Source organism: Mus musculus, chromosome 3, assembly GCF_000001635.26.
Source record: "Mus musculus strain C57BL/6J chromosome 3, GRCm38.p6 C57BL/6J".
NCBI classification, from domain to species: Eukaryota; Metazoa; Chordata; class Mammalia; order Rodentia; family Muridae; genus Mus; species Mus musculus.
In genome coordinates, this window is record NC_000069.6 from 103,856,552 (window position 1) to 103,882,535 (window position 25,984).

Genomic DNA, 25,984 nt, shown 5'->3' on the forward strand with positions numbered 1-25,984 from the left:
GGTGTGGGACCACTTAAGCAGGGGTTGGGAAGGGTAGGGAGGTGGGGGAAGGGAGGGGAGAAGAGAACCAACAGAAAGTCTCAGAATATTTGCTAAGGAGGTGACTCAGCAGCAGGAGACTCAATTCCCTCCACCCATCTGGGATTCTTGTTTGTTTGTTTGTTTTCAGGACAGGGTTTCATTGTGTCCCTTGCTGTCCTAGAACTCACTATGTAGACCAGGCTGGCCTTGAACTCACAGAGATCTGCCTGCCTCTACCTCATGCTGGGATTAAAGGCATGTATCACCACTGCCCAGCCCATCTGTAATTCCTGTTCCAGGAGATTCAATGTCATTTCAATGCCATCTCTGGCTTCCCTGGGTACCAGGTATGCATATGGTATACATATAGACATACACATGTAGGCAAAACATCCATTTATATAAAATTAAATAAAATGCCTTAACACCAACAAGATTAATAACCATAGGTTATTAGATGAAAATCCCAATGTCAGAGATAGGAATTGCCTACCTCTGTTGTTAGATAGAAAGCACACACACACACACACTACAAGCAATTGTCAATGTTTCTGGGTTTCCATCAGAACTAAGATCTTGCTGCCAAAGGTGACATATGCTTCGGTTGCAAGACATACTGAAATCAAGCTGGTGCTAAGAAGCTTCCTTTCTGGTGGCTAACTGGTGCTCTGCAGGCTGCTGGGGAGGCTGGTCACCAACATTGTTATTTAGCTGTGGACATCTATACAATAACGCCTACTGGCAATATGAGCCCTGGGGCAATGGCAGCAGGTCTCTTCAGCAGATAACCAGCAGCTTTCTGAGTGGATTTGATGCCCTTGCCATCTACATGGTACTATAAATCTGGTTAAATGCTCTGGCTGGGGGAAAAGAAAAACAAAACAAAACAACAGCAGCAACAACAACCAAAACCTCTGGCTGGGAGGTCATAGGCCCTTATAGGGCATCCACTGCTGTCGTTTTGCAAAGCGGACGTGATGCGCCTGTCTAACTGCCTTCTAGATAACTTTCTGTCTATAGAGTAGTGGTGCTTTCAGTTTTGGTCAGAGAACGTACTGTCTGCAGTGATAGGCAGTGACTGCAGAGACAACTCTGGTCAGAGTTCTGAGAATAAACCACTGGTGAGTGCTCAGGAATAAATGGGACACCTACATCACCCCTCCCCACCCCAAAACCCAGGGAGCACTCCCAGAGAAGGGACAGAGAGAGATTATTTATTAACTTTTTCTTTTAACTTTTCTTTTGTTTTGAGACAGAATTTTACTGTGTAGATCAGGCTGGTCTTAAAACTCACAGAAATCTGCCTGCCTCTGTCTCCTGAGTGCCAGGATTTAAAGGCCTATCTTTCCAGTGTAAAGGCAGGCGAAGGCGGTTGAAGAGGTGGGGAATGCTAATCTCTAAGTGGGACTTGGGTGTTACACTCTTGAGCTCATGGAAGCTGTGCCACTCGTAGAGGATCCACACAAACTTGAGTTTGTGTCAACTCAACACTCTGTCGCGGAGGGTAAGGGATTCATGGAGTCCCACCCCAGCCTGAAGATCTCTATGCCGGTAATGGTTGGCAGGGAAGGGAGAGAAGTCATCTTCAGTGTGAGACTCTGGTAAGCTATGCATGCTCCCCTAAACTACCCTAATGAAGCTCACTGGGATTGAAAACTAAAAAAGACATGAAAGTGGGAGGCAGGAGATGGTTGGCAAGAGGAGAGGGGTTAGGTGTGAAGAGAAGAGAGGGTAAGACTGAATGCGTAGTGTAATCGGAATGCATTAACTACAATATGAAAATGTCATGTAATCCATTATGTGTGACTAATGTATGATAATAATGTTCCTCTTTCTATTTTTATGGCCTACACACACACACACACACACACACACACACACACACACACACACACACACTTAAATCTAGATTCTCTGTTTAAGGGGAAAAAACATGTAATACTTGCCTTTCTGAGTCTGGCTTAAATTTCATATTTTCATATAATTTTATTTATAGTTAACTTAGGATTTTTAAAGTATTTAACTTTTGAGACAGTGTCTTGCTATATATAGTTCAGATAGGCCTGCACTTTGTAACCATTCTCCTATCTGAGCCTCCTCAGTGCTAGTGTTACAAGTATATTCCATTATACCCTGAAGAATGTTGTATTCTTTTTAAAAATAAAGCTTCCCCATATTTTGTATGTTTTAAAATAGTCAAATATTGCATCATTTAGAGTAGCAAGAAATTTCCTGTTGTTGCTAGACAAGGATAATCTCAGAGATTTGTTTTAGTCTCAGGAAATATTGCTGAAGAATTATGGTTCATTTTAATTTGTGTGAACTACATTTGAAATTCTTTATGTGAAATACTAACTTCAAATTGCCTGCCAAGGGTTCAATGAAGAGGGTGCAGCGTGTTTTGTGTTCAAAATCATGATTTTCTGAAGGGAGTTTGAATAGTGTAAAACCAGAAAGGGTTGCTAATATCTTAATAGAGGAAGTCCAAACTACACCTTTCCCAGTTTTTTTTTTTAACTTGAAACTAATTTTGTAACATTCTGTTTACTGAACTTCCTCATTTGCAAGGGTTTTCACACTGAATTAGATCTTGAGTGGATTTGTGCCCATCGAAGAGAGGATTTATGCAAACGGAGATGTGGAAGCATTCTCTGGAATAACCTGCCTTGTTAAGGCACTGATACCACAGATGTGGACGGCTCCCTGAAACGCGATCTTTTCTGAGATAGGCTCTGTAGGATCAAAATGTCAACATGTCTTCATGAATTCTTCAGCCTCTTTCATTCTTCCTCCCTCCCCTTCTGAGAGAGAGAGAGAGAGAGAGAGAGAGAGCGCTCACTTTGTTTCTCAGGTGTCTCAAACTCTGAGACTCAAGTGATCTTGCAGCTGGGGACAGTCCTGAGGAGCTGGGACTGCACCACCTCTCCTCAATTCTCTCCAGACAGGCTGACCTAGATAGAATCTGTATGGTTCTCAGCAAGCAATATTTTAGCTTTAGTTCCGTTTTGTCCTTTCGCTGTTTGCTAGCAGTGCGTTCTGGGGATATTGTGCTAACTGCCTCCCCGGTGCTTCCCATCCTGTGTAGAGCTGTACTCTCAGTGTTTGCAAAGCTACTGGAGGTCTGAAGAAGTACAGAGACCAACACTTCCCTTAATGAGGGCCAGTACTTCCCCAGTCACGGGTGAGATGGACCATCAGAAGCAGTGGACTTTGCTTCCTCTAAAAGAAAAACGTGAGGTTTATAATGGAAGCTTGACAAATTCTGAAACAAAATGCCCGCTTGATGAGCAGAGGTCTGCCATGATCATATCTATAGGAGACTTTGGGGATAATGGTCCGGGTCGGAGATAGGTAACTCCAGTGTTTGTCTCCTCTCCTGCAGCAGGGCATAGGTGGGCGTCACCCAGGCCTTTCTGCTCACTGGGATGTGAAAAGCTGAACTCACAGGTTAGTGCTGTACTTTCTGCCTTTCTTCTGGGAATGGAAGAACTGAGTGCTGTCTGAGACTGACAGCGTGGAACAGTCTCTGAGCTAAGCAGACCACAGTTTGTGTTCTGGTTAGCCTCTTGTTTGTTACATTTGAACAGTAGCCAAGTTTCTTTGTTGAGAAAGGAAGGCGCTAGGGCCCTGCAGGGAGATGATGGCTTTGTTGTGTGACCACAGAAGCTAGTTTTGTACTAATTTCCTCTAGGGCTTGTGATGAAGTCAGTAAACCACAGCCTCCAGCACGCTGTGCTCCTGCAGCAGCAGTGGCTTCTTGGTGCTGCCTTGGCCATGACACATATTTGACATGCCCTCCCTTAACCTACTCACAGACTCTTGCTCTGCGGCATGGACCAAAGAGAAATTCTGCAGCAACTACTGAAAGAAGCCCAGAAAAAGAAACTCAACAGTGAGGAGTTTGCCAGTGAATTTCTGGTGAGTTCTGGAATGCTCTGAAGAGTTCTTAGATAAACTGTGTAGCAGTCTGTGGTGGCCCAGTTTGCCTAGACGCAATTGCTGTAGGGATAACACGACCATGGAGTTTGGAGTGGAAGGGAGGAAGGCGACCTAAGAACATAACCTCTCTGGGCTTTGTTGTGTCTGTGCTCAGGGTTTTCTCCAGGTAGGCTGGTTTTAATGTTGGGTTTGCTTGTTCTTTTGAGCTTAATGGTCCTACAGAAGGTATAGACAGGTGTATGGATATTAATGCTTTCTGAACATCTGCAGAAAGCATTTGCATTGTGACATATGCTTCAGATTACTAATAAGAGTAGCTTTTCATGTTACGTGTTATTTTTAGCTTCCCTATAGGCTATCATTGGGATAACAGGGGTTTGAAAAACACCAAAAACTCTCATTTTGCCACTTTTTCTCCTATCCCTTTGAAAACAAGTTGATTATTAGAATAGGCATTTTCCTTTTTAACAATAGCTGGGCTTCTTTAACTTATATTGTCTGGAGAAGTGGGCTAGGGAGAGTGGGGAGTAGAGACACGTGAGAGACATGGAGAGCAAGGTAGCCTGGGAGCAGGTGGACTTGATTATCCAGAACTCAAATCCACTTAGAGGGAGCCATAGTTAACAGTGTAACAAAAGCTGGGCGGCCCATTTTCCATCCCTGTCAGGCACATCAGATAACATGGTATTTGACACACCTGTCATGCTTTTGGTTTTTGCTTAGTGTTTGTTTGTTTGTTTGTTTGTTTGTATCAGTATGTAGCTCTGTCTGGCCTAGAGCTCACTATGTAGATCAGGTTTGGCCTTGAACTTAAAAGATCCTCCTGCCTCTGCCTCACTGGGATCAAAGGCATGTACGACCACACCAACCTGCTGTGTTCTAAAAGCTTCTAATTGGTATTTCAGAACTGTAAGAATGTTAAGCCTTAGCCCTTCAGCTTTGAATTGAGAAAAATAAAGAACATCGACATGGTCATCATTCAAATTATCAAATATTTAACGTGTTCCCAAATCACCCTAACTCTTTGTTTTCTAGGTTAAAAAAATGAGGATAATAATTTATGTCCTATCTATCTCATTTTGGATTATTGTGATGATTATATCATTAATTATAATAATTAAATGAGAACAAGGTGTTTTGGAGGCACCCAGAGACCCAGTTACTTGGAAGGCTGAGGTGGGTTAAATCTTGAGTTCAAGGCTCGCCCAGGCGACTGAGAGGGACCGTGTCTCAGAAAAGGGATCATTTAGGAGCACTTACTATGTACCAACTTTGTTTCTTCACACTAAGATACAATAGTAAACAAAATGTCTTTGCCTTCCAGAACTAGCGTTCTGGCACCAGATATTAGAAGAGAAAACTATCCATGATGTTTTCACTGAACAGATATCACTATTAGATAGCACAGCAGGCTAGTATATAGTGGCCCAACTTTGAGGCTAAGATATTATGCCAGCTTATGGTGTCACTTAAATATTTTCTTTCTGCCACAAGTTCTCAGGGTAGTTTAGGCACAGGGTAGAGTTGCCTATGTGTCTACTTAGATCCAAGCATGCCTTTTGACTGTATCACTGAGACATTCTTAAGGCAATTTATTAAGATATAGAGGGGACGTGAGCTGAGAGGTAGTGACATCTTTGTCTTACTTGGGTTGTATTTTTCAAAACAGAGCAGACTATATCTCTAATATTTTAACCACTCGTAGAGGTCGTTATAGTCTCTTACCAAACTGGCTGCCACCTCCTGACTGCTTTCTCTGTTTCTAGCCTTGTCCCACCTTAATTTTCTTAGACAAGGACTCACTATGTAGCCATAGCTGGGCTGGAACTCACTGTATAGACGAGACTAGCCTTGAACTCAGAGATCCACCTTCTGTTTCCTGAGTGCTGAGATGAAAGGTGTACAATGGTGTACACCACCATGCCAGGCTCCAAAGTGCTCTTTTAATTACATAAATCTGGTCATATTTTTCTCAGCTTAAGAACTTTTTTATAGCTTGTATTTTGTTAGCTGCTTATAATTGTGAACTAAAATATATATTTAGAAAAACTACACAAAACATGTGAATATAGTTATAAAGGAACCAGTGCTAATGCGGTTACTGCACAGATCAAAAAATATAGCACTGTCTAACTTGGAGAGATTCCCTACTGTCCCTTCCACAACTGGCCTCTCCACCCACCCACCCCACCCCACCCCACCCCATTCCTCCACCCCATCCCACCCGGGTAAATCACTGTCCTGGGTTTATATTAATCATCTCCTTGCCCTTCTGGCTCCTTATACTTAAGAACCTTCTTTTGGGTGGTGATTAAGTGGAACCTCACTGTTCACTGACTCACGTCCTCCAGTGGAAAAACAAGAGTTTCACCCTCAGCCCCACCTAAAGGTTCAACTGAGACACCAGAAAAATAGCTTTGGGAGAGGAGCTGTTGGCCCAGGGAAATACTGCCATCCAACTGGAAGGTTTCCACTTGACTTCTGCCCACAGTCCACCTGAAGTTCTTGATGTTTGTGAGATTTCAGAATGAACTTTATGACGTAAAGGCACTGCTAGCAGCCTTAGTGGCTAGTATGATACAGCATTTATACTTAAATGTAGATTTTCTGTGCAACAACTCCCCCCACAAAACAAACAAACAAACAAACCAAGAAACAAAACCAAAAGGTTCCTTAACTCAGATTTCAGTCCTGACTTCTTTGTCGTTGTTAAGTTTTTATTGTTGTTTCGTTATGCAGCTCTCACTGCACTGGGATTCACTATGTAGACCAGGGTGGCCTCAGACTCTCAGAAGTCTGTCTGCCTCCTATGTAACAGAAGTAAAGGCGTGTACCATCAAGCACACCCTGCTCCTTTAAAGAAAGATTTGTATTTGGTGTGTGTATATGTGTTGTTTTGCCGGCATTTATATATTATGCATTTAGTGCCTGCCCAGTGCCTGTGGAAGCCAGAAGATGGAGTTGGATCCCTGGGAACTGGTGTTACAGGGGGTTGTGAGCCACTGGGTGGATGCTGAGAACTGACTCTGGGACCTCAGCAAACACAGCAAGTGGGACCTCAGCAAACACAGCAAGAGAGCCATCTACTGAGCCATCTTTCCAGACCCTTCCTTCTTTTTATATTTTTAAAAACGTGTATGTCAGAAAAAAACCTGAGATCCAGCTACAAGCAACAAAATTGATTAGCTTTGCAAATAAGACACAAGACACTTGACACAATTTCGTCTGCATATAGTTCAAAAAACAGATTTTAAAACTCCTGTTTAGTATAATAAATAAAGCAATGCAGAAAAAAAAAAAAACCCAAACTGTTCTGATAGTGTTGGCTTCTATCTTTTTGTAGAGGTAGGAGGTCAGGGTATTATTATTAGGAAGAACACCCAGGGGCTCTCTGTGCAGTGGGGGCGCACCTGTGCACGTGTGCGTGTGTGTGTGTGAGAGAGAGAGAGAGACAGAGAGACAGAGACAGAGAGACAGAGAGAGGCAGAGAGAGAATCCAGGCATCTCATGTACAGTGTACACCAGGCTGAGAATAAGCTTGTAGCTGGATCTCAGGTTTTTTCTAGTCGTTGTTGTGAATTCTGTCAAAGTTCCATAGATGTGATTCTTGTAGTGATCATAGAAAGAGTATTGAAAGATGTCGAGTAGTCACCGGCTGTTCTAATTAGGCTGCCCTGCCTCTATAATAAAACACTGACCAAACCAACCTGGGGAGGAAAGGGGTTACCTAGATTAAACTTCCATGTTGCAATCATCATTCAGGGAAGGCAGGTCAGGAATTCAAGGCAAGAACTGAGACAGGCCAGGGAGGACACTGCTTGCTCGCTCGCTCTTGTGGTGTGCTCAGGATCACCGGCCCAGGAGTAGCGTTGCCCATAATGCACTTGGGACCTTTTGAATCAATCATTAATCAAAAAAAAAAAAAAATGCCTTTCGGATTTGCCTACAGGCCGATCTGATGAGGTGTTTTCTCAGTTAAGATCTCCTCTTCCCAGATAACTTTACTTGTATTAAGTTGACAAAAACTAACCAACACAGCTGGCAACACCCATTTTGAATCACCACAGTGGTTTTTAGCCTTGCTGGCCTCAAAATGTAGTTTCTTTATGGCTTTTAGCCTAGCTTGCCCTCCCTCCCTTCTCCTTTCCCTTCCCTTCCCCTCTCTTCCCTTTCTTTTTTTCCTTCCTTCCTTCATAATTTCTTTTTTTTTCTTTTCTTTTTTTCTTTTTTTTAATTTTGAGACAGACTATCACTAAGTTGCCCAGGGAGACCTTGCCATCCTCCTGTCTCAGGTCCCCAGGTAGCTAGACCTCAGGCTTGGGCGTCCTGGTTTGGCTGTGAATCTATCTTTATTACACAGATTGTCTAATCCAGAGCCTTGCCTTTGCTAGACAGAGGTTCTACTACTCAGGTACTCAGCTACACCCACAGCCTAGTCATTCTTTGTACATTCCAAGCTTTTGTCAAATGTATTAACTTTTATTTTAAAGTCTATACTTTTTTTGTAGTTAAAAAATAACTCCTAAAACTGTTTATTCAGACATATTTATTAAATATAAAGGACCCATTGAGCTCGAATGGTAGAAGCCCATCTCTAATGGCTGCATTCAAGTGCTAATGTAACTAGAACGTGCTGACATTATCATAGCTTCTGCAGATTTCATCTATCATAGACACCAGGACACGTCTTGGTTCTATGTGTATTTACAGCAATGATTCTAAACAAATGGTTATAAGCACAGCATCCCCTGCATAGCAAGAATTCAAACATTTGTTGAACTGAAACAGCTCATGAGAACGAGCCTGTCACTTGGGCATACCAATAAGCCTTTACTGAAGTAAGTGTTGTATTTATTAAGGTGTTTTATTACTACCACCACCAGAAAGAGCACACTGACCTCTGCAGCTGATTCCTCCTCAGTCCACCCTCGCTCAGCCTTTAACTCGGGACCATCTATTCCCGTATCCTCAGTTACTCTCAGGGTAGTTTTGACATACTCTTGCCATTTCCTCGTCTTTTCATACCTGATTTAAATGTCTTGGTTTAATTACTGCAGTTTGGCTGTTGCCTACCCAGCTATTCCCTTAACCAGTACTATGGAACACCCTTGCCTGTCTTGTTAAAGATGTCTCTGTGTCTACTCAGGGCCAGCCTCTTTGTCCATTCCTACTGTTCATAGTCCTGTCCACTAGCTGTAGAGGTCTAAACTCCTGACTCAATTCCTTTGTACTCATGCTTTCTCAGTCTTGTTGGAAGCTTGGTAAACCATCTGCATTCACAAGGCAACAAGAAGCAACTTTGCAGAGCTCCAGAGGAAGTCAGACTGTGGTTCATTCTCCTCTTAGTAGTATATCATCTGTATGTTGGCGTCTCAAATTGGGGCTCATGTAATTGAGTCACGATGACTTTGGCAAGCATAGGGTTCTGAATGCCAAACAGCCAAAGTTTGATTCAAATTAAGTACATCCTAGTGTTGCCTGGTGCAACACTGTTTCCTGCAGCCTGGATCCGGAACACATACACCCTCAGTTTGCACTCAGCCAGCCAGTGAGCCGTAAACACCAACACGCACTGCCTAAAACACCTCTGTTTGGGTTTAACTATTAACAAATGAACTGCATCTCATTTGTACATACATTTCATTTGGGTGTACATATTTATTTTTTCAAAACAGAGTATCTGAGTAGTCCTGGCTGTCTTGGAACTTACTTTGTAGACCAGGCTGTCCTTAATCTCAGAGACCCTCCTGCCTCTGCTTCCAAGTTCTAGGATTAAAGACATGCACCACCACTGCCTGGCTCTGTATTGGTTTTATTAAAAATTCCAAACAATATGCAAGACCTACTATACTCTGCACCAACAGGTCTGACTGACCCAAAAGGAGATGATGGAAACCATGGCCTGGGAGGTACAGACAATTACTTGAAAGGGATGGTTAATACAGTGATTTCAGACAGTAAGAAGGCTTGCCAATATATCTTTTTCATGATGTTCTTGCTAGAAAGGTGAAATTGCAGGAGCCTGAGTCTGAACACTCTTGGAGCTTTGTGGTTATGGTAGCAGTTCAGAAAGGCTCCTGGGGACAAGACAGGTGCTACAAGCCAAGCAAGCTTATGGATCTGAACCACCAGTCCAAGAATCTGGTCAAAATTCAGATTTTCTTTACAAAATATGCTATATGTTTTATTATTCTCACACTTTTCAACTATTAAAAGACAAAAACTAAAAATATATAAATATTTTAAAGGAACTATTTATTTTTATATACATATGTAAGCAACAGTTAAAAAAAAATACTACAGCCGGGCATGGTGGTGCATGCCTTTAATCCCAGCACTCGGGAGGCAGAGGCAGGTGGATTTCTGAGTTCGAGGCCAGCCTGGACTACAGAGTGAGTTCCAGGACAGCCAGGGCTACACAGAGAAACCCTGTCTCGAAAACAAACAAACAAACAACAAACAAAAAACCCTACATAAATCAGCCCTTTAGGTTCTACCAGAAAATATCCTTTCCCCTTAAACTAGAGGTGATTTATATCCTGAATTTTATGTTGTCATGTTTTAAAGTTCTTTATAGTTTTACCACTAATGAAGACTTCTCTAAAAAATGCCTAACTGTAAGATTCAGATTTTTAATAGTGATAAACAAAAGGGAATACTTATGAAAAAGTAAATAACAAGACTATATATATATATATATATATATATATATATATATATAGTTCTCAACTAGTGTGTCATGACCCCTTTTGGGGATTGAATGTTTTTTTCAAAGGGGTCACCTAAGACCATTGGAAAACATAGATATTTATGTCATGATTCATAACAGTAGCAACATTACAGTTATAAAGTAGCAAGGAAAATAATTTATGGTTGAGGAATCACCACAGCATGAGGTATTAAACTACATTAAAGGCTCACAGCATCAGGAAGGTTGAGAACTACTGGTATATATCAATGATTTAAAAATTAAATTTGCAGTTGATTGTCAGTGTTTGGTTATATGTATTTTTTTTATGCCTGTATCTCTTGAACATTAAAATCTCTCAAGCGAAAAGGAGTTGTGGGTGGAAAGAGTTCAGCATGTTCTGTCTTGCCCTGTAGCATCCTGTTGTACGCCACAGATACTACGGTCTTGTGATTTCTATTTTACTTTCTTTGTTCCCTTTAGGAAGGGACTTAATTTACTAGTATTTGAGAAAAACACGCACAGGACTTAGTCTTCACTCGTTGACTTTGTCTCCATTCTGTTCTCATTTCTTGAAAGGACTCAGGTCCAAAGACAAAAGGAGCTCACTGTTAGCTGATCAAGCAGAGTCTAGTGTACCACATTTCCTATTTCTTACCCTGTGTCAGGGGCTGTAGAATGACTGATGGCTTCCTCACCTTATTCTCCCTGATGCTCTCTTATCAGTTTCTCTTGATGCCTCTTCAAGGGACTTACATCCCCTGCCTTGTGGCTGGCAGAGAAATACTTTGACCCTCTTACTTAGTCTTCCATTCCAAACCTCAATCCGGCCCTTAGCAGTCTTGCTTTGTGCCCATACCCTTTGCTTCTTTCTTCAGAGTTCCCTTGTTTCTGTTGTAGTTTATCAGGTTGTTAGCCCTGTTATGTTCTCTGTTAGGGCCTGGGAGCTTTGGTGTTAGCAGGAAGAGAAGAAGACTTAAAAGGAGGATTTAAAGGTGGTCTGACCACAGGTAGACGTCAGGGGAAAAAAAATTAAAGTGTTTCGCACTTCATAAGTTAACAGTTCTGTAGGTATTTCCTGTGTCATATTGAGGCGGGTAGCCTCCTCTGTCATCAGTCAGATGACTCCAGGAGCAGCAAAAGAAAAAGCTATGCTGAAGGTCACAGTGAAGACCAAACAAGCCTCCATTACCCACATACATAATCTTTATCTGTGCCATCTTGCCCAAAGAGTGCCTTTCAAAAAACAAAACCAATAAATCCCAAGGCGTTGCCTCCAACATTCTCCTCCAGAAGCATCCCACAAGCAGAGAAAAGTGCAAGGAAGCAAATAAAGTTAGCATAACCGAGAGGAGGACTCTGGAAACTTCTAGAAAGAATTGTTCAGAGACACTTTTCAGCAGCCATAAAACTTACAGCAACATAAAAGCCAATTATTCTGAAGGAGGATAAGAGTGGAGAGAGATGAGACATGGGGGAAACTCCAGGGGAAGCGCTTCTGAAAGTTTTAAAATTATATTTATTGGGGCAGGAACTGACAGGCATGTGGAGGTGAGAAGAAAACTTTTTGGGGTCACTTCCCCCCTTCAGTCACATAGATCCCACAGACTAAGTTCAGCTACCAGCCTTGGCCAGAAGTAGCTTTATCCACTAATCCATCTTACTAGCCCACCACAAGTATTTCACGGTGTTCCAGGTGTCTGTGTCATGTTCTTAGTTAAATTCCCAAGCTAGTCCATTAACATAGTCATGACCTTAGTGTAAAAACACACCGTTTAGCATCTCCTGCCAAGTCCAACTCTGAAATCATAGGAATTCAAACCGTTATGCACAACCAGGATTCAAGAACTTCCCATGTTCCTGGTCTGGATCCAGCAGGTGTCTTATCAAACCTAGAAATAAAAGTCTAGTTACTGGAGGGATGCATCCTGGTACTGGTGGAGCTGCAAAGAACCAAGCACAGACTGGCTGCTCTATTTCAAATGTAAACCCTTGACTAGAGAGAGAGTTTATATTCTGATATACTGGGTGGCTATAGTAACTTAATGTTACTTTATTTGGAAAATATTAGTTTAATTAAATTCTATATACTTAATAGTGGTGTTCTGAAATTTTAGCTATGCTCTCCATTTTCTCCTCATCTCATTGAAGACTGACATGGTCACCAAATTCCCTGAGGCATTCTTTATTAAAAAAAAAAAAAAAAAAAAAAAGGGAGGGAGTCCTCTCTATGTAGCCCTGGCTAGTCCAGAACTGAGCATGTGCACCAAGCTGGCCTCCAACTCAGGGATACCCACCTGTTCTGCCTCCAGAGTTCTTCAATTAAACATGTGAGTCCCTACACCTGACCCTCTGAGCCAATTTTGAAGCCTCATGATGAATTTGGATAATTTGTTGGATCAAGACTTTCTATTAGCAGCACATCTTTTCTGCCTTTCTCCTCTTTGTGCCATTGATTTTGTTGCTTTTGTGGAGTCTCTCTGTGTAGCAGTGGCTGACCAGAAACTTTCTATGTAGACCAGTCTGGCCTTGAACTCACAGAGATCTCCTGCTTCTGCCTCCTGAGGACTGGGATACTCCTTTGAGTTCTCCTTTCCTCATTCATTTTAAAACCACTTAATAAGTCTCCACAAGCAAACTCCTATACAAAACTGCATGTCCTCATTACTGATGTATAAGTATTGTATGGCGTATACAAGCTGTTAAGTAACAGTAATGACAGCCCTCTGTAGTTTTGGTTGTTATTGCTCTCACTTGAGATAAGTTCCTTCTTATTTATTCACTGTGTGGGTCAAAGTAGATCATACCCATGGCTGGGAAATGTGAAAGCAGAGCCAAGGGTGCATAACACTTGTGAATAGCCAGAGGAACACCCTAGTTCCAAAGATGTCATATTACACATGATAACACCAGTTTGTGAGAACTTGAAAGAATCTAGAAGCCATCTTTAGAGACTTAATGGGAGAGAACACTGGGAAATTCGGGACAGTGAACTTGATTCTAGCTCAGGAGACCCTTACCTGCAGAGTTTGGGACTTATTTTCCAAGTGGTAAAAATGATTTATTGAAGTCACTTTAAGCAGCATTGGAAAGTTTAACAAAGCCAACATTGAATTAATTGACATAATCATACCCAATAAATTTGAATGAAGGAAGAATGGTGTGAAGATGAGGAGAAATTATAGGAGTTAAAGCTTGAAGGGAAAGAGTCTAAACTAAGCTTGGTGTGTCTAGAGGGTTTTCTATCACTGTGATGACACATCATAGATCAGAAGGAGGAAAGAGCTGTTTTGACTCACAGTTCCACTCCATAGTTGCTTGGGCCCATTGCTGTAGGCCTGTGGAGAGGCAGAACATCATAACAGTGAGGGCATAGTGACACAAAGCTGCTCACCTCATGGATCCCCAGAGACAAAGACACAAAGAGCATCAGAAAGGGGATAGGAACAAGATATCTTTCCTGGATATGTCTCTGTGGCTTACTTCCTTAAGTTAGGACCCTTCTTCCAACAATACAATCGTATTCTGAACCCATCAAGGGCTGTTAGAGCCTTCAGAATCTAGCTACTCACTTCCTCACGCTGATCAGCTGGCAAGCAAGACTTTAACACAGGAGCCTTTTAGAGGGTCACACACCATATCCCAACCATAGCAGGAAAGAAAGTTGATGCAAGACCCTGCACGGGAAGAAACAACTGAACTTGATACTTGTGTCTGAGGTAGGAATTGTGGGAAGGGAAGAACTAAAGTGCCTGTTTTCTAGAGTGGGATTGCTCAGAATAAAGGTAGCTCCACTGGCATTTACAAGTGGGATAATGATGCTTTAGTTTCAGATGTGCATAGCGTGACGCTGCAATAAGATAGCGAAGTGAAAATATCTGGGGCCTGGTTGGTAATTTGGAACTGAAATCTTAGTATAGAAACTTGAGATGTATCTAACTGATGCTGGAAATTTTGGCATATTAATCTGCAAATACTTATACAGCCCCTATAAGGCTTTATGGCTAACTCTGGGGTGGGGGGATATATATCAAGAGAAGAGTGTCAAAGATTTAACGTTTGAGTGTTGGGTATTTCTTTGCTAGAGAACAAAGAACCATTAAGAAATAAGGGCAAGTGGGAATGATGTGTGTCCTAGTTAGGATTACTATGGCTATGATGAAGCACCACGACCATAAACAAGTGGGGAGGAGAGGGTTTACTCAGCTTACACTTCCACATCATAGTCCATCACTGAAGGAAGTCAAGGCAGGAACTCAAACAGGGCCAGAACCTGGAGGCAGGAGCTGATGCAGAGGCCATGGAGGCATGCTGCTTACTGGCTTGCTCCCTGTTTTGCTCAGCCTGCTTTCTTATAGAACCCAGGACAGCCAGCCCAGGGATGGCACCATCCACCATCGGCTGGGCTCTCTCCAATCAATCACTAATTAATAAAATGCCCTACAGCTGGATCTTAAGGAGGCATTTTTCCTCAATCAAGGCTCCCTCCTTTCAGTTGACGCTGCTTGTGTGTCAAGTTGACATAAAATCAGCCAGCGTGCCAGGTGGTGGTGGTGCACGCCTTTAATCCCAGCACTTGGGAGGCAGAGGCAGGTGGATTTCTGAGTTCGAGGCCAGCCTGGTCTACAAAGTAAGTTCCAGGACAGCCAGGGCTACACAGAGAAACCCTGTCTCAATAAAACAGAAACAAAAACAAACAACCAAACAACCAAACAAACAAACACCAGCCAGCATAATGAGTCAAAGAAATGTAGAAGCAATGACATGTGCAAGAATAGGGGCCAAGGGAAGAAGAGATTTCAGAGCAGAAGTTAAAAAGTATGAAGAGCTCATGATGTGAGGGATCTAGCCCAAGAAGGCAGCTGGCACTCCTCGTGGGATTATTCTTCATTAAATAGTGGGGACATAATGCAGATCATCTTAATGCAGTAAACATTTTCACTCATTGTCCGAGGTACTAGTTAGGTCTCACAAATTTCAGACCTAGTACACATATTTGTTTTTCTTCTTTTAATTACAAAGGAGATGAAATTTTGGACTACATTAATTCCAGACAAGTAGCCAAAGAGAAATTACCATATCATTTCTGACCTCACATTTAGGTCTATCAATGGGAATAATTTTAAGGAATAATTAAGGATTCTTGTCCAATAACATTAAGATAGTCCCTGCCTGTCTCAGATCATATTCTACCTAGCGAATATGATTCTGTTTAGATTATAACTTGCTGGAAGGGTAGGCTTAAGGTTTGAGTCACATAAAAAATGCTTTGGAACGGAAATCTCTTAAAATTTTGACAGTCATAAAAAAAAAGTCTAACTTAAGCTCCATTTCTACTTGGAAAAAAATGATCTGAAGTAAAAAAAGATGAATGGAATTTAATAGTTTTCCTGTTGACATTGAGTCGACACTATAAAGTAAGTCATACTCTGGTGTCTATTCCTTGGGTGGAGCACATAGCTCACTTTTAGACATTATTTGGTTTCTTGAATATTTAGCAGTTTCAGATGTAGGTTTTTCACTGTGACTCAGCTGCAGCGTGAGCTTCACTTCTCCAAAGTCACTGAACTGTGTCATCATTATTTCCTGTCCTGGAAGAACTGAGCCCCAGAGGATGCTACAAGGGTTGAGGTGGAATGTGTGAAAAACGGATGGCTTCTTAGGTCCTTCCATATGTGCATGTGTAACTCTCCCTGTATGTGATGCACATGAGGCTCTTCCTGTATGTGATGCACGTGTGCATCTCCCTCTATGTGGTGCACATGTGCCTCTCCCTGTATGTGATGCACATGTGCCTCTCCCTGTATGTGGTGCACATGTGCCTCTCCCTGTATGTGATGCACATGAGGCTCTTCCTGTATGTGATGCACATGTGCATTTGGTTGTGTATGCACATTTATGGAGGCCATAGGGCAACCTCAGATGTCTGTTCTCAAGAGTAACCTGACTTGTTTTGTGATCTGGGGCTTGCCAATTAGACTAAGCTGGCTGGCCTATTAGCCCCAGGAATCCACCTGCCTCTAGCTCTCTGCTACCAGCATTGCAAGTTTAAGCCACTACACCTGGCTTTTTTATTATCTATCTATCTATCTATCTATCTATCTATCTATCTATCTATCTATCTATCTATCTATCTATCTATCTATCTACCTATCTACCTATCTATCTATCTATCTATCTATCTACCTATCTATCTATATCTTTGAGGGTCTCTCTGTGTTTCTCTGCCTGGCACAGAACTCACTATGTAAACCAGACTGGCTCAGTCTTGCAAAGATCTGTCTGCCTGTGCCTGCCAAATGCATGTGCCACCATTCCTAGCCCACACGTGGCTTTTATGTGGGTTCTGGGAATCCAACGCAGGTGCTCATTCTTTCAAGTGAGCTGTTTTTCTAAATCCCTTACCTGTTTCTTTGGGGAAATTCTTCTTGAAATTGTATTACAGAAGCTGAAAAGGCAATCCACCAAGTACAAGGCCGACAAAATCTATCCTACAACTGTGGCTCAGAGGCCCAAGAATATCAAGAAAAACAGATACAAGGATATTTTGCCCTGTAAGTTCAGTTTCTTCCTGTAAACTTGTCTTTCCTTCCAATTTTAACTCTCTGCCTTCAGTTTTTAACCCAGCGCTTGTTCTTAATCTTAGAATGCTTCACTGGCAAATTAATTATATTATTTATGACTGTAAAAGAACGTTCATTCATTCGATTACTTGTTCACGTAGACTTAGCCCTCTATGTAAGATTTTTCAGTTACACTGTCTCTTTCTCTCGTGTTCCAGATGATCACAGCCTGGTAGAGCTGTCTCTGTTAACTTCCGATGAGGATTCCAGTTATATCAATGCCAGCTTTATTAAGGTAGATTGAGGAAATAAAAGCATCCCATATTTTTCTGAGCACCTGAAATAGGGGATGGGGAGAAGACTAGGGGAAGAGGGTGCTGTCTGCACTCACCTCAGGTGAATTCTGTTCTCCTTTAGGGTGTCTATGGACCCAAGGCTTATATTGCTACCCAGGGTCCTTTATCTACAACTCTCCTGGACTTCTGGAGGATGATTTGGGAGTACCGCATCTTGGTGAGTGCATAATTGCTTCAGGTACTTCAGTAGAGAAGGCGGGATGCCAGGGAGAAACTGAGCAGGCTTCCCAGCTGTTAAAAGCCGCTCTTTTCTTTGGGGCTTGATGAAATTTCAGAGAGCAGGTATCTTTTATCAGTTTTACAATGAGCTCTTGTTCACATGAACGCAAGCTGGCAGCTCGGTTGCAAGAATTGAGCTGATAGAGAAAGGGAAGCGGAAACAAAAGGAGGAAGAGTAAGAGCGGTTCATAGTCCTTGGGGTTTCTTTATGGGTTAAAAGGCAAAGCCAACAGAGAAACACTGCTTACTACTTTCTGGCTCTGGGACTCATGCAGGACTGTCCTCTCTAGCTTTGAACACGTTTACATTTTTGTTTCCTGCCTCTAGGTCATTGTCATGGCATGTATGGAGTTTGAAATGGGAAAGGTGAGTTGCTGTCTAGTACTGGTCGACCTAAAGATAAAGACAGAACTTTGCTTATGTGTATCTGAGAGAAACCATTCCATACCACACGATCCACAAGCGGTTTCCCCTCTGAGAATCCCTTGTACCCATTTCCCCTCATATCTCCTGTGCTCTACAGTTAAAGAAAGGAAGGGAGACAAGAATACCGTTCCCTTTCCAATACTCAGATGCTTTAAATGCCCCCCAGAGACTCTCCTTGGGCTGCGCTTCCACACGCAGTCATCAAGTCCTGCCATGGATTGCATGGTAGAAGGAGTCGATACTTTTATTTTAATCCATTTAAAACTAAAAATGAACCTTCACTTCAGCTATTGAAAATTTTATTTTGGGGCATATGAAAGTTTTTCAAATATAAACATGGTTTACTATAAAAAAACATTTCCAGTGAAAATTTAGTATTCTACTTAAGGTGTGTGCTATGTATAAAATATACATAGGATTTTAATTTTTATCAAAACAACAGGGCAAGCAAATATGCACTATTATTGTACCCTGGATTACATGTTAAATATTTTGGTATTTTGGGCTAAATTCATTTAAAAATGTGCTGCTAGAAAATTTAAACCTAAACATGTGACTGCATTGCTGTCTACTGCTGCTATTCTGAGTTGGGAATTCTAATCACAATTGGGAATCTGACACTTAACCTGGTGCAGATGTTTTAGTCAACAATTTCAGCTTTCTTTCTTTCTCTCTTTCTCTTTCTTTCTTTCTTTCTTTCTTAGATGCTGAAATTAGGTCAACAATGGCTATGTCTACTTTTTCAGGTTCTAGGAAGTCTGTAATTTAGACATCCTTTAATTTCTGTCTTTTATCCTTTGGAGACTCCCTATCATGCTGCTGGAGCTGAAGTCCAAGGGGGTTAGGTGTGCTGTGCCTAACCTAAGATGAAGAACACAGAGCTGCTTCTGAATGAGGGAGTGGGTTTCATTTTGTAGGAGGGATTAGACTATGTGGAGGGAAACCATTACCTTCTCTTTTATGTGACAGAAAAAATGTGAGCGTTATTGGGCCGAACCAGGAGAAACGCAGCTGCAATTTGGCCCCTTTTCTATATCCTGTGTGAGTATGATGTGTTTCTATCATGGCTAAGTAAGGCCTCCAGAATCTACTTTTTAGAAAGCATGCCTTTGAAATTACTAATAATTTAATCTTCTTGTTAGGAAGCTGAGAAAAAGAAATCTGATTATAAAATCAGGACTCTGAAGGCCAAGTTCAATAATGTAAGTATAAAGCAGAAAGAATAAAGTGAAGAGATGAGACGAGATGAGACAGGTAACATGTGTGTGTGTTTGTGTGTGTGTGTGTGTGTGTGTGTGTGTGTGTCTGAGAGAGAGAGAGAGAGGGAGAGAGACAGAGAGACAGACTCAGGTGCATGGAGCCATGGGTGGACTCAGGGCCTTTGATGTCTTGGGTAAGTCTTTATATTCATAAGAGACTCTGCCCCTAATTTGTTTCACACTGTGGCACACATAAAAATTGATATTGGTAATATGAATAGAGGTTATATGAACAGTGGTTAGGCACTAGGGTCCAACTTGATGCCTTAGACTCTACCCTGCCTTGCTAAAAGGCAAGGGGAGTCAATATATCAACATGTCTGTGACCTATTTGGGACACTCTAATTTGAGGAAGATTTGGTTTGGACTATTTTCTTTTTGTGTGGGTGGGGTTGTTAGGGATAAGACAATGGAAAACATCCTCATGTTTCATAAGGCTTGAGAGCTATGTAGAAGAAAGGAGATTTTTTTTTTTAAAAAAAGGCCAGAGGTAGTACTTAATCAGATTAATTTTTTGGGAGAATGAGGTGGGATCCTCAAATTCTTCTCTTATTCTGTTTTTTTTTTAATAGGAAACTCGAATTATTTACCAGTTTCATTATAAGAATTGGCCAGACCATGATGTGCCTTCATCTATAGACCCTATTCTTCAGCTCATCTGGGATATGCGTTGTTACCAAGAAGATGACTGTGTTCCTATATGCATTCACTGCAGGTAAGATGCTGTGGCTGAACCTTCTACAGGGAACAAGAACAACAACAACAGCCACAACAACAGAAACAAATGAGGGTCTGGCTAGGATGTAATTCAGAGAGAAAGTCGGTAGTTGGAACAATCTATTATAAATCCAACTGGTACATTAAACTAATATCTTTCATTATTATTGTGTGTTTATATGCACATATGTGCACCCATGTGTATGAGTCACAACTTACATGTGGAGACACAGACAAACTTTGGGGAGATCGTTTCCTTCCACCGTGTGGGCTCTGGGGTTTGAACTTGGATCTTTAGGTGAATACATCAAGAGTTATTACTCACTGAGACATTTGCTGGACCTAAACTTTCTCTTAAGTTACTTATGAGCATTGGTTCTGGGAATTCTTGTGAAAAGCTGCCAAGACGTGTCTGAGGTCCACTGTGGCATGACAAAACATGTTCTGGGACATGGTGGGATTTGAAGGTTCATTTTCTCCCTCCTCAAATCTGCTATGGAATTTCCCAGCCATTGTCCGTTATCTCTGCCAGCAAGTGCCCATGCTATGTGATCTTCCGTTTCAGTGCCGGCTGCGGAAGGACAGGTGTCATTTGTGCTGTTGATTATACATGGATGCTGCTGAAAGATGGGGTGAGTTTCCCAGCAAACACTTCCTGTTTTCTTACTGCATGCATCTGGGCTGCAGAAGTTCCACTTTTCAGAGCATCTTCACCACTCATCTTTTCGTATGAAGTGGGTCACTTGTAAATCTCCTCTGTCATATAATTGAATTAGGTCCTCAGTTGGTGCTTCCTAAAGTGTGGTTCCAGGGGGGAGGCATATAGCTCAATATTAGTGTACTTGCCTTGTGGCAGAAGGCCACATGTTTGATCCACACATGACAAAGTGTGATTCTCTAGGGCCAAGGTTATCTGAGAATGTGTTAGAAATATAAATAAAAATTCTGGCCTACCGATGAATCTAGAAAGTTTAGGGGTTGTGAGCCAGCGAGCCCTCTGGGTGACTCTGGGAAATGCTAACATTTGAGAACTATTGCCATGAATTGCGTGTTTCCCCTTCCTTTATCCAAATTGCTCTAGCAGATGGATTTAACTTACCAAAATCAAGTTTGTGCTATTGTCTTGAAATCAGTGTGTGTGTGCGCATGTGTGTGTGTGTGTGTTTGCACTGCTGTGTGCATGTATGTGTGTGTAGGGTGGATATGTATATATCAGTGGGTGTGCACGTGGAGGACAGAGATCCATACTGGGGTCTCCCTCAATTGTCTTCCATTTTATTTTTTGAGACAGGGACTCTACTGAATCTTGATTCAGATAGGCTAGCTGGCCAGCGAGCTCCAGGGTTGCACTTGTCTCTCTAAGTACTGGGGTTTCAGACATTCAGACTTGTCTGGCTTTTATGTAAGTGCTGGGGCTCTGAACTCAGGTCTTCGTGCTTGCATAGCAGGCCCTTTACCAACTGAGTCATCTCCCTAACGCTCGCGTTCTCTCTCTCTTCCTCTCTCTTCCCCCCCCCTCTCTCTCTATACACACACACACACACACATATATATATATATATATATATATATATATATATATATATATCATCTCCTACCTCTGCCTCCCAAGTGCTGTGATTAAAGGCACAACACATTTTTATGTGTCTAGATATTTTATGTGCCTGTATGTCTATATGACTCTTGTGTGCTTAGTGCCTACAGAGGCCAGCAGAGGACATCAGATCCCTTGGAACTATAGTTATAGACAGGCTGCCAAGTGAGTGTTAGAAATGGAACCTGGGTTCTCTGGACCTGCCAGTGCTCTCCCGTCCCTAGAAATCAGTTTTTAATATCTGTTAGGAAATGAGAAGTTTAAAATATGGGCTTTAGATTTTCTAAATTATTTTATTTTATAAAACCTCAGATGACTTATCTATTGAGTCTTATCTTTGTGGTATAGACAGTTGATCACCCTGTGTAAAATCGTTCTGAATTACACCAATCAGCCTTTTCTAGAGACAATACCAGCTTCTAAATCAGTAGTTCTCAGCCTGTGCCAGGTCAGGACCTCTGAGGGGGGCGAGTGTCTTATGACCCTTTCACAGGGATCACTTAAAACCTAAGAAAACCAGATATTATAATTTATAATAGAAAAATTACAGTAGTTATGAAGTAGCAACTTTGTGGTTGGGGGTCACCACACATGAGGAACTGTATTAAAGGGTCAGGAAGGTTGAGAACCACTGCTCCGAATCATGGCAAAAATGATAAATAACTGTATTGGTTTTCAAAATGCATTCTTAACCTCTGAGCCATAGCTCAGCTCCAAGGGCACTTGTTGCCCTTGCAGACATTGGTTCCCAGCACCCTCATATCAGTTTACAATCATCAATAACTCTGGGTACAAGGGATCTAATGCCCTCTTCTACCCTTTGTGGGTACCAGGCACTAAAGTCGTGCATATATATGCAAACATTCATACACATAAAATAAAACACATTTTGAAGTGCATTCTTGGGGCTAGGAATATAGTTCAGTTGATAAAATGGTTAGATAACAATTTACCACGTTTGATCTGTCTATGTAAATCTGGAAAATGCGAATGGTGATGCCTGTAATCCTAGCACTTGGTAGGTGGAGCAAATTGAAAGTCATCCAAGTTTAACGCTAGCTTGGTCTATGTGAACTGCTGTCAGAAAGAAAGACATACATGGAGGGAAGGAGAGAGGGGGACACATTTTTTCTTGGTGTTATTCTATATGAGAAGAGTGGGTATCCTAGGAGCACAAGACTAGGAGAAAGCGGCATGATTTGTTAGCAAAAAGATAAAAAAATTTTTTCTCTTTGGTTTGACAGATAATTCCTAAGAACTTCAGTGTTTTTAATTTGATTCAGGAGATGCGAACACAGAGGCCTTCGCTAGTTCAAACTCAGGTACGGACTGTGGTGAGTGGATGACAATGAGTGTCTGAGCCTTGCTGGGTGTCTGTGTTTATGGTGGGACCTTCGAAAGCCGCAGAGTACACGTGAGCAAGGCCACTCTACTGTGCATTTTTCTCTGAGTATCCCAGTGTTTCCTGTAGCCCTTGGCCTGGGTCAGATTATTTTCATTCCTCACAGTTTACCATCTATAATACTTTTTCTTGCTTACAAAGGAAATTGAACAACAACAAAAAAAATCCAATGAATTTGACTCATTAAAAAGAACTAGCTAATATCGTAAGGTAACTGGAAAATTTGTAGTTACAAATCCTTCTCTGAAGCCAGAGAAAATCAGGGATCCGTCATTTCTACTTCAAGAGGTGATTTAATTTCTGTTAGGAAGCAATGAAAACTGAAGTCAGGACAAGCATATGCCTCATATGGAGGTCACTACTGCTACCATTTCCCTGCAGTTCCCTTGTCTACAGGCACGCTCTAAAACCAGAACTACAACGAGCCGGCATTATGTCATACCACTTTGAACCCACCCTAGATTGACCACGCAGGTTGACTGCACTAGGAATATTCTTCCTTTTTCTTCTAAGCCCAAATCTCTCATTGGCTATAGTCTTAGTTTCATACATATTTATACATCAGTAATTTCCCTCAAATGTATACATTTATACATCTTTAAGATGGAACTTAATTTAGTCACTCGTTCACTCAGTCTTTCATTGATATTTATTATGTGCAAGGCATTTTGTGTATTTTTTTCTAGGAGTTATACTAAGTAGGGAGATCCTGAAGTGCTTCAAGTCCCTTATAAAGGAATTTGCATATAACTTTAGAGATAAAGCAGTTCACAGTGGCAGTTTAGATGTTTTAATGTTCAAGTTGTGAATGAAGGGGAAACTGAAGAGCTGTTAATACAAAAGCATCTGTTTGGCCCACACAGGTTTTCCATGAATAGGTTATGGAAAAAATAATTTTTCATATGCTGTCTGTAGGTGTTTTCTATATTCAACCTATGAGGGGAAAGTTTATGTGAAGTGGAAGCCTTAGCTGGCTTGGAAGGAAGGCAGAGTTTATAAATACACAGACACGGCAATAAGCACCCAGCCTTGTTATAGGACTTCAACATTAAATTTACAGGCAATACTCCGTTTCAGAAAATCCCATCTCTCTCTGGCCTAGTTTTAGGAATTCAAAAGTAACTGGAGAAACTTTCATATCTAGCATTGTTAATGACTAGTTAAACGAACCTAATGGTTGTAGCTGATTATTCCAACACTGCAAAATGGCAGTCTAGCCAGATGGTGCTTCCTGTTTGAGTCCCATTCTCATTCATAGACTTTGTCTCTGTTTCTCTCTGTCTCTCTCTGTCTCCCCCTCTCTTTCTCTCTCTGACGAGGTCTGACTTTCGTACCCCCATCTGGCTTAGAATTCACCACTGAGGACTAGGCTGGCCTTGAAGTTGCAGCAATCCTCCTGCCTTAGCTTCCTGAGTGCTGGAATTCTGGGAGCAAATGACAGTGGTTGGCTACTTTTTCTGTCTTTAAAAAAATAATAATAGCATTCCAACACTCCGCTGGGTGATATAGACGCTGCATTGTTCTCTTGCTAAAAATATCTTTGAAATGTGCTTTATTTAAGTAGGGTTGTAAAGTTTCTGAGGAAGTGCTTTAGGAAAAGGAAAGGCCAAAGTGACGTAAAAAAGCCATAAGCCTTGTAGCACATGGTAAGAGTAGGCGTCCCACTTCTCTGCATTGAATCACTATAGCCGCTCATTTCCAACCTTTATCCAGTGGTTTACCTTTCTTTTGTATCTTTGCTGCTACACAGTTTCAGAAACTTGATCTGAATACACTAAACTAAGTCAGACAATTCTGTTTTTTAAGCCACATGCCAGGAAGTACTTCTGAATGGCCTTGGACAAACTAAATGTAAGCAGGTATAATAGCCTTCCTACTTCATCGAGCAATTGTGAAGGCCAAGTTAGAGAATACATATTGAAGCTATCAATTCATATACTAACCGCTACTTGATAATTTTTTCCTAAATAGAGGTGACTTACAAAAAAATGCACCTAGGATAACATACACAATAAAAAATGCTAGCAAAGAAAACAGAGAGGTTAAAGATAAGTTAAAAAGTAGAGTTCGCATAGGAAAGAAGCATGCCATAAAATCCTTGTGTGTTAGCCACAGTTGATGTAGAATAAGTGTTCCTCATAGCCTAACAGTATGGACACATCCGCCATAGGCCACACACATAAGCCACCGTTCCTGGGTTTAGTGATAGATGGATGTTGTTAGTGATGGATGTTTCCACTTTGAAATAAGCTTCTGTAACTCACCTGATGTTCTGATTTTCTTCATTTGCCTGCTGGCTTGTGATACTCTCCAGGAACAGTACGAACTGGTCTACAGTGCTGTGTTAGAGCTGTTTAAGAGGCACATGGATGTTATCTCTGATAATCACCTTGGAAGAGAGGTAATGTTTAAATTATATGTATATGTGTGTGTATATATGTGTGTGTGTATATATATATATATATTTTTTTTTTTACCCATATGTTTTTGGTTAAAGGCTCTCAGATTATTTGCCAGATTTATGTATAGTCACAGCTGAATTGGAATGTCAGACCCTGCCTCTAAGAACAAAAATCAAAACAAAGCCAATTTTAATATTTTGTGAGTTCAATGCCAGCCTGGTCTACAGAGTGAGTGCCAGGACAGTCAGGGCTACTCAGAAAGACCCTGTCTGTAAAACCAATATATATAGCACATTATGATGTTTTAAGGTATGTATACATGTGGACTGACTAAACCAAGATGATTAACCTATTCATTATTTTATTTACTTATAACTTAAGATCTATATTCTATATAG

General features: G+C 41.4%; 1 protein-coding gene across 8 annotated transcripts in view; it reads left to right on the top strand.

Annotated features, from left to right (window-relative positions):
- The first annotated feature begins 23 nt into the window (after positions 1-23).
- Positions 24-25,984, top strand: part of Ptpn22 (protein tyrosine phosphatase, non-receptor type 22 (lymphoid)) — a 55,678-nt gene continuing 29,717 nt past the window's right edge. The window contains exons 1-13 of one of the 8 annotated variants that reach the window (XM_006501148.4): positions 24-3,314; positions 3,404-3,468; positions 3,837-3,939; positions 17,094-17,202; positions 17,430-17,506; positions 17,629-17,724; positions 18,114-18,152; positions 19,182-19,253; positions 19,355-19,414; positions 20,044-20,186; positions 20,754-20,820; positions 23,027-23,104; positions 25,499-25,585. In XM_006501148.4, the coding sequence (XP_006501211.1) occupies positions 3,853-3,939; positions 17,094-17,202; positions 17,430-17,506; positions 17,629-17,724; positions 18,114-18,152; positions 19,182-19,253; positions 19,355-19,414; positions 20,044-20,186; positions 20,754-20,820; positions 23,027-23,104; positions 25,499-25,585 (915 nt within the window). In that variant the 5' untranslated portion in view covers positions 24-3,314; positions 3,404-3,468; positions 3,837-3,852. Of the gene's footprint in view, positions 3,469-3,725; positions 3,940-16,180; positions 16,280-17,093; positions 17,203-17,429; positions 17,507-17,628; positions 17,725-18,113; positions 18,153-19,181; positions 19,254-19,354; positions 19,415-20,043; positions 20,187-20,753; positions 20,821-23,026; positions 23,105-25,498; positions 25,586-25,984 lie in introns of those variants that run through there. The other 7 variants (XM_006501149.4, XM_006501150.3, XM_011240041.3 and 4 more) reach the window with 7 other exon arrangements.